Raw genomic sequence first — 16,414 nt, 5'->3', positions numbered from 1 at the left:
AGTTTAAGCATATGCATACATACCACTGGCACTGAGCTTTATGTAAACACAAATACCAATAATAGATAATCTGATTTATCTGGTGTATTTAAGGCATTTATTACCACACAATTTACAGTATATGGTATATACACGTATACTGTAGTAATGCATACTCTAGCTATAAATATATAGTGAAAGTTAAATAAATTACACTCTTTTTCCTTTATGCCAAAATTGGTAAAAATATATTGCCTGTTTTTCACAATTTTTTTACTAAATTATATAAAAAGGACATTTTTGGACAACATCAGATTTATTTGAGGAGAAGACAATACGTTTCTTATATAACTTCCTGTAACATATTACAGTACATATTCGCCACAAGAAAAGACAACAGACGATTACAGTGAGTCAACATTTTTACTCTTTTTCATAGAATACTTTTTACATTTTCACAAGCTAAGAAGAAATGTGAACTTTTGTGAAGTCGTCTTGTGTTTTTATGAGAATAATAAATGCTCTGGCGCAATGTGATGTGAACGTAGACAAATATATATGTTTACAGTATGGTTTTCAGACTGTCCCAGCTCAAGCACTTTCACAGCAATTGTATTTTGCGGCCTAAATCATAACGCCAGCGAATACAGCGGATCACTGTCTGTTCCACTGTAAAGGATGCTCGAATATAATCCATCACACACTGCGTCTAATAGCCTTTATTGCATTAATCACTCATGCTCGTTTTTTAATGTTTATACTTCTAAAGTTAACTGTACTGCTTACTAGCAGTGACATTACAATAAATAAACCCATAATGCAAAAGATACAAAAATAAGATCATTTTTCTTTTATGGCTTACCATAAAACAACATGTTATTAGGGAAATAAATGACTGTTGTACGATTCCTTCATTTCGGATACGACGGAACAGCACCAAGTCTTCAATGTGTAGTGTGGTTTCAGTCTGAATATAAAATATACCATATAGTTACTGTGAAAAAAAAGCAAGAAATCCTCATTCGATATGATAATTCAACCAGATCCCAATTCAATTATCGCAGGCTCTTTAAACATATTTCTTCTCGAAGTGTATATATTCCGTATGTGTGTTTTTAAAGAAATGTCCCGTAAATAACATGAATTACAACAATACATAAAGGTTTTGTTCAAAATGCCACATGAACCAAAGCAGCATGTCATACTGGAAATTATTTTAATGTGCATTGCTGATCGGTTAAATGCACATGCCTTATATTTACGGGTTATGTATATCGTCTGAGTACCTTCTGAATTCTTCTTGGTTTAAATGTGATGCATCTAACAGATCACCGATGCTGTATAGACATACAGTACAAAAAACTGGCTATATAATACATATGAGCACATTTCATTTGGGCTGAAGTATGAAAATCCCTGTCCAAGCAACATCATGAAGGTAATATGAATATACACTTAATAGATACAAGGATGCCAATTGGTTTAGCTTAGTAATGTGTCATTTACAGACATGTATGTATAACTGCAATGTAGTTTGACGAAGTCGAACATTGTCTCATTATGTGAAAGTCCATGTTTGCACTTTTAAAATGTGAAATTAGGGGTTATGAACCACCATTTCTATTGACATATTCCACTATCAAGCCCAAGACCCCTCTCCTGCCAAACCAAACCAAACAAACAAGGACAAACAGAACCCTGCACATACTTTCAGATACGCTATACCATCCTGTAGGTCTTCATCCTGACTGGATGATCAGCAAACATCTCTCTTTTTACTTTCAATGAATATGTGGGGATTTTTGAAATGTCATGAAAATTATTTTTTTATATGTTTGACCAACGCATGGGTCAATAACACCACAGTCAATAGTCAATAGTGACAATCTACTAAAATGTCAGCAAAAAAAAACAAGTCAGCTTATGATAATAATGATCACATCTCAAATATGACGTTCTGCAATATTTCTTGTGCTCTGTGTGTAATGACTGGTGCACAACTGCAAACTTTTATGGTGAAGTACACGCATATGCATCCATCTCTATATGGCTGAGACATGAGTCCCTATGGGTTCTAACCATAAAAACACCAGAAGCTGTCAACATCACACGGTAATGTTGCATTGACTCCTTCCATTTTGGCGAGACGGAAATGTACACCAAGATCACTTTGTTTTGTTGCATCGACACATCAACAAAAGCTCTCAAAAACCAGAACCAATAAAAACAGCTAGAGAAACGGAGGAACAGAGATAGAGAGATTACTGAGTACAACAGATTGACCAGGAACAGCAATCAACTTTATACATATTGTGACTGTCCGTGTTTCATGTTCTTAGGTGGCTACAACATCTCTGATGTGAGAATGCAGAGCAAAGAGGAAACTGGCAGGAGCAGCAGAGAGCTCAGGCCTGATGGAGATGTCTGCATGATGGCTGAGTTTCTGGAGATGGTATTGGAGGAGCTGGGGTCATCGATCTGAGGGTCCTTGGAGAAACATAACAGTGAACAGACGAGAGAGAGAGAAAGAGAGAGAGAGAGAGAGAGAGAGAGAGAAATGACGATGTGCGTTTATTCTTCCCAGCTAAGCAGACAGCTAGATGAGTCAGACAGTTCAACTACTTGATTTTTCTCCAAACTGACACATTTGGAGAGAGTGTTTCATTGCGATTTACCTTGAACTTTACGCTTCTCAAACCGAGACATTTAAGAACAGTAATGCCTTGTGTGAGCTGTACCGCGTTTCACCTTGCAAACATTACAATTCATACAGTTACATTTTCAATTCAAATTTAAAATAAAAATGCAATTCTGAGAGCTACATCAAATGTCTTTAGATGTCTGAGAGATGAAAAAGCTCTTTGATTGTGGAGTGAAATGGTACAGCGGAAAGAGAGCTTCTCATTTCTGTCCTCTTTGCTGTTTGGACCAGACGTGGCAACACTAAATGTCATTCTAGCATATAATGCTGCTTTTACTATGTACAATGACATTTAGTGAACTTTAAAAGGCAGAAGATAAGCAACAGTCACATTTCAGCGTTGCCCGACGGAAAGATCATGTGCATACTGGCCTTCTGGAGCTGGGTCAAAGGTTAACCAAGACTTTTCAGAGAGATCAAAGTGACATGAGATAATTACCGCTCGGTCTCTATTTGTATATTTAGTTAGTTTTACGATTCATTGGCTCAATGGTATTTTTCTTTTGTATTTAATGTGATTAAAAAGAAAAGAAAAAGCATACTTACCACACACAACACATCTATCGTGTTGTTTGTCTTCAGTTTTTGAGCCTAGAAAAAAGAAACAAGATAAGATCTTTAAGTCACCCGAGAACACACTCCTAATGCAGGTATAAAGCACCGTAGTTATTCAAAAGGGAGGGGTGGAGTGAGCAACCTGACCACTTGATGCCACTAAAATTTCATACACTGGACCTAATGTAAATCGCCACAATCCTTTCCAAACAGCATTTTTTGTAAGCACAATGCAATATTGTACGTTGCATTTTCTATGCCAGAATGCTCATAATGCTGTTGATCAGAACACTTTTCTAGACGTTAATTGAATTATATATGAAAGTGTTCTTTATAATGCATTTAACAAGTTTAAAATATAATGCATATAATGGAGTGCCACTACAGCATTATGGAAATGTAAATATGCAGTTTTTATTATATTTTTATTATACAAATACTAATCACAACAGGTGCAAGCTAAAGCAAGATATTCATTATGATACCCTTATGATTCTAAAAAATGCAACCCGCCAGTATTATGTTGTATGTATGGCATAATTATATCTCTTTGTGTGTGTGTACTTGTTGTACAGATATGCGTGTCTAAGAAAACGAGAAATAGTGAAATAAGAGTCCCGTGACAGGTTAATAAATGGATTTCTGTGTGTGCTGGCAATTTGGTGGCCTTCTGAAGTTGGGCAGCTCAAATCTGAGCCAGGGCCCGCGTGATAAAGCGGTGCCTTGGCCAGCACAGAACTTCATAAACAACCCAATCTATGGACCGGCAAAGAGCAGAAAACAGATCTGAGGTTTAATATCAATGATGAATTTCTCCCCGAGTGGTCCCACCGCCCTTGCTCTCTAAACATTTCCAAAACTGAAGGAATAAACCGATGGAACACAAGACTAATGCTCAGTAGCAGCTGTATAATTGTTCTCTGTACATATCAAGTGGTGTTTTAATTACGCTGAAATAAAAAAATAGCTCTTAAAGTGCAAGATATGGCATCAACAGAAAAATAGAGATAAAAAGTACAGGAATAAAACTCGTCTTGACAGTACACTAAGCAGAGAGATACTCATGTTTATTATATATTTATAATGCAAGTTCACACCAAACCAGCAGATCTCTTGTGTAAAGATAATGCGAAGCATCCAGCAATTTAGCAAAACCCCCCAATACTTTCATTATGACACACAAAGTCTCATCTGGCTCCTATTATTTCAGCACTGCTGGCTATAAGAGCGACTTTTGAAAGAGAATGGCATGGAATGACGAGGCCGTCAAAATGTGTCTGTATGCTGGAATAGTCTCGCTAGTTTTCCTGGAGGTCAATCCGTGTGCTGGGATCAATTGTAAAAGAAAGACTGACAGATATATCCCACACGTCTCACTATTTGCTATCGGCCTCTTTTCTTCTCCTCATTTTAACATTAGCAGCAGCTCCCTCTCAGCGGACAACATTTAGCAGAGAGTCTAATACAGCAACAGGTAAACTCATTAACTTTTACTCTCCTGACAAAGCCAACGCTGTCTGTGGAATGTATGAGTGAGCATGCGTGCACGGTCCAAAGAGAACAAATCTGAGTAAAAAGGGCAAAAAATTGTCCTTTTTTGCCTTAATGGTTCCTAAAAGAACCTTTAACATCTGTTTCATAAAGAACCTTTAACATCTTTAACATTCTGTTTCACAAAAGGTTCCTTGTGGCGAAAAAAAGGTCTTGAGATTATGAAAGATTTATGTAGGTCAAGACAATTGTTTAATAGTTTTACCACTTATATTTTTGTCTGTTTCATACATTTGCTGTTAAATTGAGATGTTTCAACTTGTCCCATTTGTACCAAATTTTATAGGCAACCAATGTGGAAATTTTTTCGAAATCAGTTTTGCTACCAAGACTTTAAGGTATATGTGCCTACAAAGAAACAATCCTCAGAAATATATCACTGAAGCAAAGCCACAAAACTGTACTAAAAAGATAACTTGCCCTGATCTCTACTCTCAGTTTTCGAGATTAGGTTTTTCAAGTTTATTATTGTCTCAATACAACCCCAAAAACACACAAACTGGAGTCACACATGCACTAAACACCCACTCAATACATACATGATTGAACTTAAAATCTGTCTTAAAGGGTAAAACTGACCTGGAAACTACCACAGAAGTGGTAGAGGGAGTTATCACCAGGGTTAAGATGGTTGATGTGTATTGCCGGCTCTATTGCATTGGGTGATCTGTCTCGATCTCGGGCCCTCTGGGACGGTGTTGTCATAGAGGTGGTTGTTTGTACCGGAGGCATCGGCTGCCAAACGCTTACATCTGTCCCATTCCCAAAGGCCTGGATCGCATTTCCTACAGCCCACAGAAACAGACCGGATCATTTCTACCTCATGCTCAGAGATTCAATGGAAAAAATACTAATGATATACAAAATATACTGTGTTTTGAATACGGTATGTGTTTAAATGTACAACAAGCCATGCCTCTAACTGAAATTTGATGACAAATAAATGAGTTGAATGTGTGTAAATGCAGGTGGTCAAAATTGTAATCTCTGTCACACATAAGCTTGTGTAAATATTTTATAAACCACAGAATCAGTCATTGCATCACTTAAAGACCAGCCGTGTCCATATATGATATGGGTGATTGCAAGGACAGTTATCAGTAACTATTAAACAGTATTGGCAAAAGGTCATACATAATGGGTAGTTTGATTTAGCAGCCCATGTCTGTGTTTGCGTCTCTACATGTACTGGAAATGACTTTCAAACTCTCCTAGTCCAATCATTCAATCCATTCCCAGAACTGACGCCTCATATTGACCTCCACAAACTCCACCCCAACAGTAGATATAGCCTACGTCATTATACACCATGTTGTAAATATAGGAAAGTGTGGTATAGTACTTTTTGTTGTGTGTGTGTGTAAAGAGAACTTACTAAGCGTCTGCAGTTGTCATTCCGTTCTTTATCAGATACAGTATGTCTCTTTTACAGAGGTCAGTTCTCTTTTAATCATTATTCATGGGATGGTTACACTCTTGATGTGACCTTCAGTAATCTCTGAATGTAACATCCCCGTGTCTCTTCTATATTAAACTGCTTCTCTATCTTTAAGGCGGTTTTCAGTTTTAGTTTTCTCTAGTTTCTTATTCACTACCGCTCACTTCCCTTGCGATTTTCCACAAAGCAGTTTATAGTAATACCCTTCTAATTTTATCATGCTACAACTGAAATTGTTATACAAACACTTGAACGATGTACGTTGTGTGCTTTTTTTAGACCATTTCTCCAGGAAATACTGGAAAAGACCCATATGGCTCGGAGCGCTTTGATCATTATTGCGAGTTCTCTGAGGCCTGACACATTTTCTTCCCACAGATGATTCGTGTAGTTCCCCGCATGTACATGTCTTGCGATGAATCATGTTCTCAGAATACACACTTCAGTGCTGCGGCTGACGTCTAGAGACTTTCATATCGACAAGGTTTCAGGCTTAAAAAGAAAAGAAACGGAGATTTCATCTCCTGTTTGCTGTAATATGATGTTTATGATGAAATCTAAACATGCTTGCATTTAGGTTTAAGCAACACGCATTTATAAGTTTACCTAAATATTAACAATATTTTACAATTATACATTTACAATATTTAACAATATAAAACAAGTGTTAAAACTGCATTTGAAGGTAGTTGAAATATAGCTCTAGAGTTTTGTGGTCAATGCAGTCCAGTGTCTGTTGAATTTCAACAAAATCAAAAAGAGCTTAAACAATAAAGCGTTATGTTTTTATTACCATTTCTATCTACTTAGACTGCGTGTCCTTGCATGGAATTCGCCATGTTTCTTTCAGCCGTCATAGTGTTTTGAAAGGGAAGGGTGGAGTTAGCGTTTGGTTGCAACTCTCATCCTTGCTGCTAGATATTTCTGACTGGACCTTAAGGTCCAAGCTGAAGAAACACCACATCTACACACATCTAGATAAGGATACTGTGTTCTTGTTAATAAGCCATTGCTGGACTACAGCTTGCGTACTGGCACCAAACTCAAGACTCAAGGGTATAGAGGTGAACCTTTGAAGAGAGTTCTGCAAAATATTAAAATTAAATATTTTAAATAATGTTTAGATGAACTCTCTGTGCTAAATATCATCTCTTTCATACAGCTATACTTCTGAAACCACGCTCTGTTCTACATGAATCCACTACGAGGATGATGTGTTCCAAGGGCAGACAGACGCATAGCGCTTAGGGGCTAGTGTACAGGGTGTGAAGGCCAAGGCGCTTCGTCATAGCCTCCAAAACACCCAGATACTGACGGCGCTGAGAACAAACCCCCAGAACTGTCAGGATGCCTTAACACTGAAATCCCCTAATGAGACACGAGAGAATGAGGGAATGAGAAAGAGAGAGATAGCGTTAGAGAGGGAAAGAAAGAAAGGACAATATAGAAGCAGTTTAACCCAGTTTAACCTCCTGAAGAGTCTCCTTCAACATCCTATCGAAGCTCTCGGCACAAAATGAACTCTAGTTTTACTGCACCGAAACCTATATATGACTCTTTCTTCTGTGGAACACAAAAAGAAGATATTTTGAGAAACGTCTCAGGGGTTTTGTGTCCATACGACGGAAGTCAATGGGGACAAATGTTTTTGGGTTACCAGCACCCTTTAAAATATCTTCTTTTGTGTTCTCCATAAAAAAGAAAGTCATACAGGTTTTTAATGACATGAGGATGAGTAAATAATGGAAGGATTTTCATTTTTGGTTTTGGAGACCCTTGAGAGTGTAAGACCCAATGGGCTCTGGCCCCACTGACTCCAACCATAATCCAACCATAATCCAGTTAAGTGTGTAAGGGGACATGGGATTCACCGCAGGTGTGAGTCCATAGGACAGAACAGATTTAGATACATGACTAAATCATTTCTGCTGCTACATTTTAAACGCTTTCTTTTCAACTTCCGAGCCTGGATCTCACTCCAAACGATCCATTTCTGCACTTACGAAATCCTCCCCGAAAACTCACATATTACTGCTATTATCTTGTTGTCTGTTTTCAGGACATACTCACAAAAGTGAATGCACAGTGCAGGGAAGTGTATTGAGCAAGAGACATGGGGGTGAAGAGACATGGGGGTGAAAGGGTAAAAGACAGAAGTGTACATAATAGGAAGATGGGAGAGGCTTTTTGGAAAACATGGGTTGACAGCTAAGGCTTTAGAAAACAACTTGCTGGAGTATGAAGAGATGGACAGAACAAACTAGATCAAGAGAACAAGACGCATGGGCAGTTAAAGAGATGGTGTGGATAAAAGGACGGCGGCAAACTGAGAGAAAACAAGAAAATCTATATTTCCATGCATACTAGATCTGGGTGACATTTATGATATTACTTCAATGTTTTTGTTTGTGCTATAAGAGTAGTTTTGCAACTTGCAAAAATTAACACAATACGACATACATAAATTGTATAAAAATATAGTCAAACACGGTAAAATTACAGGATTTTTTTTGCCACGGAAGTAAGAAAGAGCGGTAACATACGCAGGCAGGCGTTGTCAGTGAAGAACTCTGTGAATCGGTCGCATTCCTCTTTGCTGTTTCCACTGCTGCTGCAGTTACAGAACGGAGACAAGCTGATTTTAGGGGAACGCAGATAATTCGATGTCATCACTGTACCTAAAAACGAAAAAAGACATGCTTGTACTTTATAATTTAGAAAATCTAATTTGCATCGAAGAATAGTCCAAAACACGAATTTATCACCATATATGAGGGGTTATTATGCTCTCACTGAGCTCTTTTAAATGATTTATTTAGAAACAAGCTCCGCTTTATAAAAATGGCTCAGTCAGGCTTTGATGGTGTAAGTCTACAGAGAAGCACAATCCCCCACTGACAGAACAACAACAACAGCAGCTAATCACAGATTAATAGCTGCACCGCTGTAGTCCTCAGTGACCAGCTGCTGTTCCTGTGAACTGCACACATCACTATATGAAGACAATATTTTACAGAATTTTACTGTAATTCTTTTTACAGATTTGTCACATATAATGTCCAAAAACATTTTTATCTAAAAAGTTATTTTAGATCATTTTACTGTTTTATAAAAAAAATCTCAAGTTTTAGAAATACGCTCACAACGACTGTAAAGACTGTAAATTTACCAGAAAAACATGAAAATCGTGTAATTCTACAGGAAAAAACTGTTATTTTTAGTTTTACCCCAGCTGCCAGAAAAGTAGGTAAAGCTGATTGATATTCCTAAAGCATTTTCCCATGTTTTATTATTTTTATTAATACAATTCTCAGAGAGCTCTATCCAATAATACTGTACACTGAGTTGAGTCAACATCACAACGTCAACGTCAAAATACCATCACATATTCTAGTAAAGAATATGACAAGCTACTCTTGTTTTGAAACACTGAAAATGACAATTTAATGAAACAAACAGTGGTAAAATATTCACTATTCCCATATTAATAAAAGAAGAGTTCATTTGCAAAAGCAATGTTGTACCTTCCAAATTACAGGACAGACTTACCAATGAGACCAGAGTATGACAGCAAGCAGTCAGCATAGTTCTCCTTCAGACAACCAGACAGAGAACTTGGTTCTGGCTGACAGTTGGTGAAAAAATCTGCTAGACGAGACCTAAAATATCACATATACACACTATATTATGACATTTCTCACCTTTTCCTGACATGTACTCCGGCACAACCAGCACCACATAAATTTCAATATGAAAACATTTTGTACCGAAATCTGTTTTCTAAAGGTAATTTGAACACAATTTCTGGCTGTTAAAAGTGCTGGAAGATTCACAGCAGTCTACAGCAAAGTTAAGAACAAATGAAGAAAGTGTAAATGAATGTGCTGTGCCGTTTCTCCAGACACATGATGTGGGATTAGTCTGTGGAATCTTTACGCAAATACACTGAAGCCTTAAGGTACAACACACAACTAACAGCATGTCCTCACCAGAAGATGTGATAAGCGATAACGATCTCTTCTATGTTAATCCGCGTTATTGTTCTGCTAACCAGCTGCGGTCCAAGACTACAAATTTCTATGCAAATTTTTTTTTATGCATGTTTATGACTATTAACATACAGTATTGTATATTAAACCTCAAACAAAGATGTTAAGAGACTTGATCAAGTTTGAAATCAGATATGATACAAGAAACCTCCAAGGTTAGCTAAAATATGTTATGTTCTGTTACAAATGTGCATGTTCTCTTTGAAGGGTAAAACAACAAATCATTTTACAGTGTTGTTAACTATTAAATATATATGTATTGAGGTAGGCGGGACGAGAGCCGGGAGTCTGTATGCGCACCGGTCTCGTATCACGGATGAGATCGGGAGCATAAGAGGACGAGCGACCGGACCGTCAGTGATACGAGAAGACCTCAACTCCTGGCTCTCATCCCGCCTACCTCACCACAATATATTTTTTGTAGGCCTAAACTATATTTAGAGCTTGGTATGAACGAATGCTAATTTGTCAATCAGGTACACTGTTATAATATTGGGTAAAATATGGCACAATATAGTGTATAATAAAATATATTTCATCATACTTTTAGATGTAATGTAGAAACTTTCCTTATTTCCTTAATTTTTACCTGTATTTTAAATTTTGAATGGATAATTTCCTGGCAGAAATCTTTTTGTAAGATTAATTTTACTACAAACATGTATAAAATGTGAATCGTGAAGACCTGGAGCGCAAGTGCAAATATTATCCAGTTATTTGTACGGTTGTCTAACATGCGCCCCCAGAATGCCGAGCGGCTCCCTCTCTGAGGAGCAGGGTCATTAGCTGTCGCTCTCTCTGAGCCTTAAGACGTTTACGTGCCAAAACTACATCCACCGTGTGCTAATGAATCCTTAACAAGCCATTTAGAGCACTATGGGGTTGCCTCCCACCCACAAACCGGATTTAGGGCTGGAGTTTTTATTGCAAGACTTCAATAATCTCCACGTTTGTCCTCGCAATGCGTTCTCACCATAATAAATGCTTTATTTCCCTATAGATGCAGCCATAGCTGCACATGGGTAAGCGTGCCCCTACTGGTGATAATTTATTATTTCAGGATTAGAGAGGCATTTCTTAGCACCTTTAAATAGCTCATTTCTGCTCAGTGTTAATGCACACAAGATAAGTGCTGCTTTGAGGTGTGGATCTGTGAGCGAGTACCAGCTGTTATCAACTCACTGGATAGATCTAATGTACTGATACTACACAAAGACATCCAAAGATCTAAGAAAATGCATGTGTTGCATACTGTATAACCAACAACAAAACAATGTTTCCTTTTATAAACCATTAAGAGTTTTCTGTGGTTCAGACCTGCAGATGTAGTTGGTCTTGCATGAGGCTTGCAGTGCCAGGCAGTTGGGCCTCTCTTTGTCCTCATACGAGCAGGCTGGCACGATGGTCTGTCGTCTGCGCTCGGAGCAGGCTGACTGATCTCCTAGAGGACAGGAGCAGAAGAGCATGCCGTAGCTGTGCTTGGGTGGCACCTTGTCGAAGAACTGCCGCAGGGCCTTGTGGCATTTGCGCTTGTTGCAGATTTCGGCTGTTGAGACGCGGCTTGTGCAGGGGCTTATGTAAGCCGAGCGGTATTTCTTGCAGGTGTCGTTTAGGTTGCAGGCCTTTGCTGCATTCAGGCAGTTGTTCTCCTTCGCTATTGCTGGCTCACCTGCAAAATACAAATACAAAATTGTATAATGTGACTAGAATGAACTGATGCGACGTGCATTATAATAAAATTGCATTTATAACTTACTCAAGAGGGTTTAAAGGGATAGTTCACCCAAAAATTGTAATTCTGTCATGAATTAATCACCCTCTAGTTGTTCCAAACCTGTATAAATGTTCGCATGAATAGAAAGTAAGATATTGTTGACCAATGTTAGCAACCGACAGTTCTGAGGCATCATTGACTAACATAATAGGAAAAATTTAACTGTTTGCTTTCCTAAATTTATCAGAAAAGTAGGCAGAATCAGTAATGCTCTATGCCTGTCAATCATTTTGCATGTCTGGGTTTGTTGACATCGGGTTAGGGTTTGGGGAGTATGATGCACAGCTCTGAAACCAATGCGCCACAAAATAATTTTTGGTTAATTTGAGTACAGCACTGAAAACATTCAAATTAATCATCTCTTTTTCTACAGGTCTACCAAAACACAGAGGCTGTTTATAACTGTTTTTGTCCTGTCAAATAAGAATCCCTCTGGATCCCTGCAGCCTAAACAAACAGCCATCTTGGCCTAGCAGCAGAGTCATCAAACCGGCCGGCGCTGCTCGGCTCTGGCCTGTCAGATGGTAATTGCTTGCTTTCTTACATATCCTACTATTAACTAACATTTCTGAAAAAGCCGAGCTACACAAGCAGTTTGAGTTATAATGAGAGCCAATTAAAAACAAGAGATGGGTTGTATTAGAGTAAGAGAGGAGCACGTACAGTATGTGTGGATCTGTGAGGACTCGGCTAATAAGGTGCTTGTCTTTAAGGAGACTGGAACCTCAAATGTTATAGTAGTGGGAGTCGAGGAGTACAGAGCTATTTAAATATTGTGCATAATTTAGCGCCGATCATTTGTTCTTGGATACATTTTGAAAAAAATTGTGAGCACAGTTTGTGATGATGTTGTCATTTAAAACGTAAAGTGAAGGTTCACCCAAAATTTGTTAAATCATTTACTCAGCAGAACACATAAGAAGATGTTATCATAAATGTTGGTTACCGAGGTGGAACCCATTGAAGAAAATCATACAGGGTTGAAATGACAAGAGGTTGAGTACATTTTTTAAGTAATAAAGAAAAGTGAGATTTATTAGGTCTCGCTGCAATTTCATAACTATTTTAAAGGTGGTTCATTCATATGAATAAGAATGATCTCATTTGTACGTTTTATTACAATTAAGTATTGCTTTTTTACGATTTACATTGCATAATTTGATTTAAATTAGCCACCTCGTAAAATAGTTACGAATATGAGAGCTGTAGCATATTCACCAGCAAAACTCTCAATAACGCTTTAGATTATGGCCCGCAATGTACTGCATAATTAAACAGGATTGGGGAACAATATGTAGTTTGGGGAATAACCGGGTAAAAAAATAGACTTATGAGGGAACTGCATGCTATAAACCGCTCAAGAAATGCTTGATTATAGTCTCAAAAGATCATTGTTGATTTTGCACATTTACACATAATAACTCATACAATAACTCATAATTAAAATATATTATATGTAACCAACAAAGAATAAAATGATTCCTAAAGTCAAAACTCAAATTTACAGTTGACAAGACAGTTTGTGTGCTTCATTCATGCTGTTTTCCTTGCACAGTTACTGAACACATCATTTCCCCTTATTTCATGTTTGCTAAATTAGAACCCCATACTTAAAGGAATATTTAAGAGACAAGACGACATTTCCCCATGTTTTACTCACCCTCAAGACATCCTGACTGAATATGATGGGGGGAAATTAGTTTTGCCTCTGAAATATCCCTTTAATACCCCCAGTAGCTTATTTATGGGCTCACTGTGATTACAAAACTGTAGTGTAGTGTATGTTCATGCTAAGATTGTTGTATAGCATACTACAGGTCATGCACACCAAATTAAAATAGTTACCCCTCTGTTTTAAAATACTTACAGTATTATTATTATTGTTACAATTTGTTACGCTGTAAATTCTGTTTAATTATGCGGTACATTGCGGTCCGTCATCCAACACGTTACCCGACTCTCTTGAATGACTAATAAGGAAAAAGGTTAATATGCAGAAAAATCATCCTAGCAAGTTAATGTTAAGTGACAGTGTCTATCTGTCCTCCAGCCCACAGCAGATCAGAAACTGTGACCCTTTGACCCTACGTAGAATGATGTAAAACAACACCAGCCCACTCCATCTGCTCGACGTCTGGACTGTAATTCAGAACAATGTACACCCACATTAAAAGTCCATCTGCCCAGACAGCATCTGCCCATTGAAAACCCTCAGCCCCATCACTCTCTGTCTGTGCGCTTTTGCAAATGTGTGTTTGTATGTTAGACACTACGGAATGCAATCTTAACCATTCATAAACAGTGTGATTTTCTCAGTCAGAGCATCAACGGGCATCCACATATCCACAAAAGCAATCAAACGAAAAAAGAAATAGCTGAGATAGTGTGCTGTCGATACTGTCAGATGTCTTATTTAAACAGGGACATGTTCTCTGTAGATGCAAGGTCTGAGGATGTGATGTGCCCTCCTGATCCAATGCCCGGTGGCTGACAGGAATAAAATATATATATTCTGCGGGTTCAAATGATGTTCGTCAGCTTACTGAATCCTTCACCCTTGTACGAACCCATAGTATGAAACGAAAGAGACCACACTACACTACACGTACACACACACACGCATGCACACACCCCACCGTACGGACACACACATACCGTCCAAACTGGGAATAAACGCATACCTGTACCTCATCTGACTAGTGCTACTACAAACACACACACATGCACAAGTGCGCACACACAGTGGCCATCTGGCCAGCTCGGTAGAACAGAAACCCCTGCAGTGCTCTTAGTCTCTGATACAGCCTCAAATTGATTAGTGTCTCCGATTTCCTTCTCCCATTTGCTCTAATGATCAATTAACAGGAGAATCATGACCTTGTATGCTTTCGGGACAGGGATGTGTTTTGCAAGTTTTATTGGACCTTTGTTGATCATCTGTAACTTCCTTTGGCCAGTACGGCTGTGATCCAGCTGTGGAACCTCAATTAACCTCAAGTTTAGCTGCAAAAATATTTAAAACCAGTGCACAGTGAAATATTCAAAGCTGGGTTCAAAGTCACACTGATGAGAATCGAACATTTGTTATTAACTGTTAAAGCACGCACTAGCATTTCCAAGGTCACGGGTTTGAATCGCAAGGAACATACTGATATAAGGTACACCTCACCGTGAGTTTAGGATAAAGCATAAAGCAAAATGATCCCGTGTAAATTGTGTTACTCATGTCTTGCCTCTATTCTGTTCGAATTAAGAGGTGAAGAAGCTCAAATCTGTCAAACTGTCACATTAGACAAGCAGTTGAAGTGGCTCAGAAATGGAAACAATGTAGAAGTTACAATTCTGTGTAGTGCGTAGTAGTCACTCATTTAATGTTCTCTCTTTCTCTTCGAACACGCTTTCAGACAACAGGAGCGTGATTAAATCCTAATAAAAGCCTCACCTGAGGGCTAATGGGAACTGTACATTGATGGGAGGAGGGGAGGGAAAGCACACTCCTCTCATACTTTATCTGGAACTGTAATGTCACCAGCGATTAGCGGAGAGGTCGAGGATTTGATTAAAACCGTACTGTGATTAGAACCCGATGTCCTCCTACAGTGTGTGTGTGTGTGTGTTTGACTCTCTCGGACTCTTTCAGGTGATTTCTTTCGGTCACTGAAGGGTGGAAAAAGTGAATGAGAAATAACGATAGAAACCGAGACATTGTAATGGGGCTAAATTGATGGGAACAATTAACAAATACATCAAGGCATTGACAGTAGCTGTCTGTCCATTTGTCACGAGGAACTGGATGATTTAGAGCTCAGATACGGTTTATTTATGACTTTTTGCTATCTCGGATAAAACATGGCTTGGTGAGGTTCAAAACAGGTTCAGAGAACTGAATATAATACACAATAACCTGTTTTCTTGTAAAGATGAATCTGGATATTGACTATCCTGACACGTACAGTTTCCATGTACAGTAACATATATATATATACACATCCCTGGAAAAAATAAATAGACCATTTAAAATGTTTTTTCAGTTTTTATGAATGTACTATACAGTACATAGGTATGTGTTAAGGTAAAATTATCATTTATGTTTAATTCTGCGAACTACTAACAATATTTCTCTTCAAATGAATATATTGTTTCTGTTTGCATTTATTTGCAGAAAATGAAAAGTGGAGAAATAGGTCAAAATACCAGAAAAGATGCTCTGTATGTTTTCAGACCTCATATAATTAAAAAATAAAGTTCATGTTCATTTTTAAGTAATACAACAGTAATATCTGTACATGTATTTAGGAAAAGCTCACAATTTCAAACTCGTGAACGCATGAAAGTGAAATGCACATATGGTAAATCCAAATACACAC

At 38.0% G+C, this 16,414-nt stretch overlaps 1 protein-coding gene across 3 annotated transcripts in view; it reads right to left on the bottom strand.

Annotated features, from left to right (window-relative positions):
* Positions 1-281: 281 nt before the first annotated feature.
* gfra1a (gdnf family receptor alpha 1a) overlaps positions 282-16,414 on the bottom strand; it is a 62,797-nt gene continuing 46,664 nt past the window's right edge. For 2 of the 3 annotated variants that reach the window (XM_079472831.1, XM_079472833.1), the window contains 6 exons: positions 11,591-11,942; positions 9,774-9,883; positions 8,768-8,902; positions 5,366-5,571; positions 3,227-3,271; positions 282-2,466 (listed from right to left, as the gene is read on the bottom strand). In XM_079472831.1, the coding sequence (XP_079328957.1) occupies positions 2,323-2,466; positions 3,227-3,271; positions 5,366-5,571; positions 8,768-8,902; positions 9,774-9,883; positions 11,591-11,942 (992 nt within the window). In that variant the 3' untranslated portion in view covers positions 282-2,322. The remainder of the gene's footprint in view (positions 2,467-3,226; positions 3,272-5,365; positions 5,572-8,767; positions 8,903-9,773; positions 9,884-11,590; positions 11,943-16,414) is intronic. The other variant, XM_079472832.1, reaches the window with a different exon arrangement.

The sequence above is a fragment of the Barbatula barbatula genome, assembly GCF_947034865.1.
Source record: "Barbatula barbatula genome assembly, chromosome: 14".
NCBI lineage: Eukaryota > Metazoa > Chordata > Actinopteri > Cypriniformes > Nemacheilidae > Barbatula > Barbatula barbatula.
Note: the sequence above shows the minus strand (reverse complement) of the source record. Positions and strands in the feature narration are given on the sequence as shown.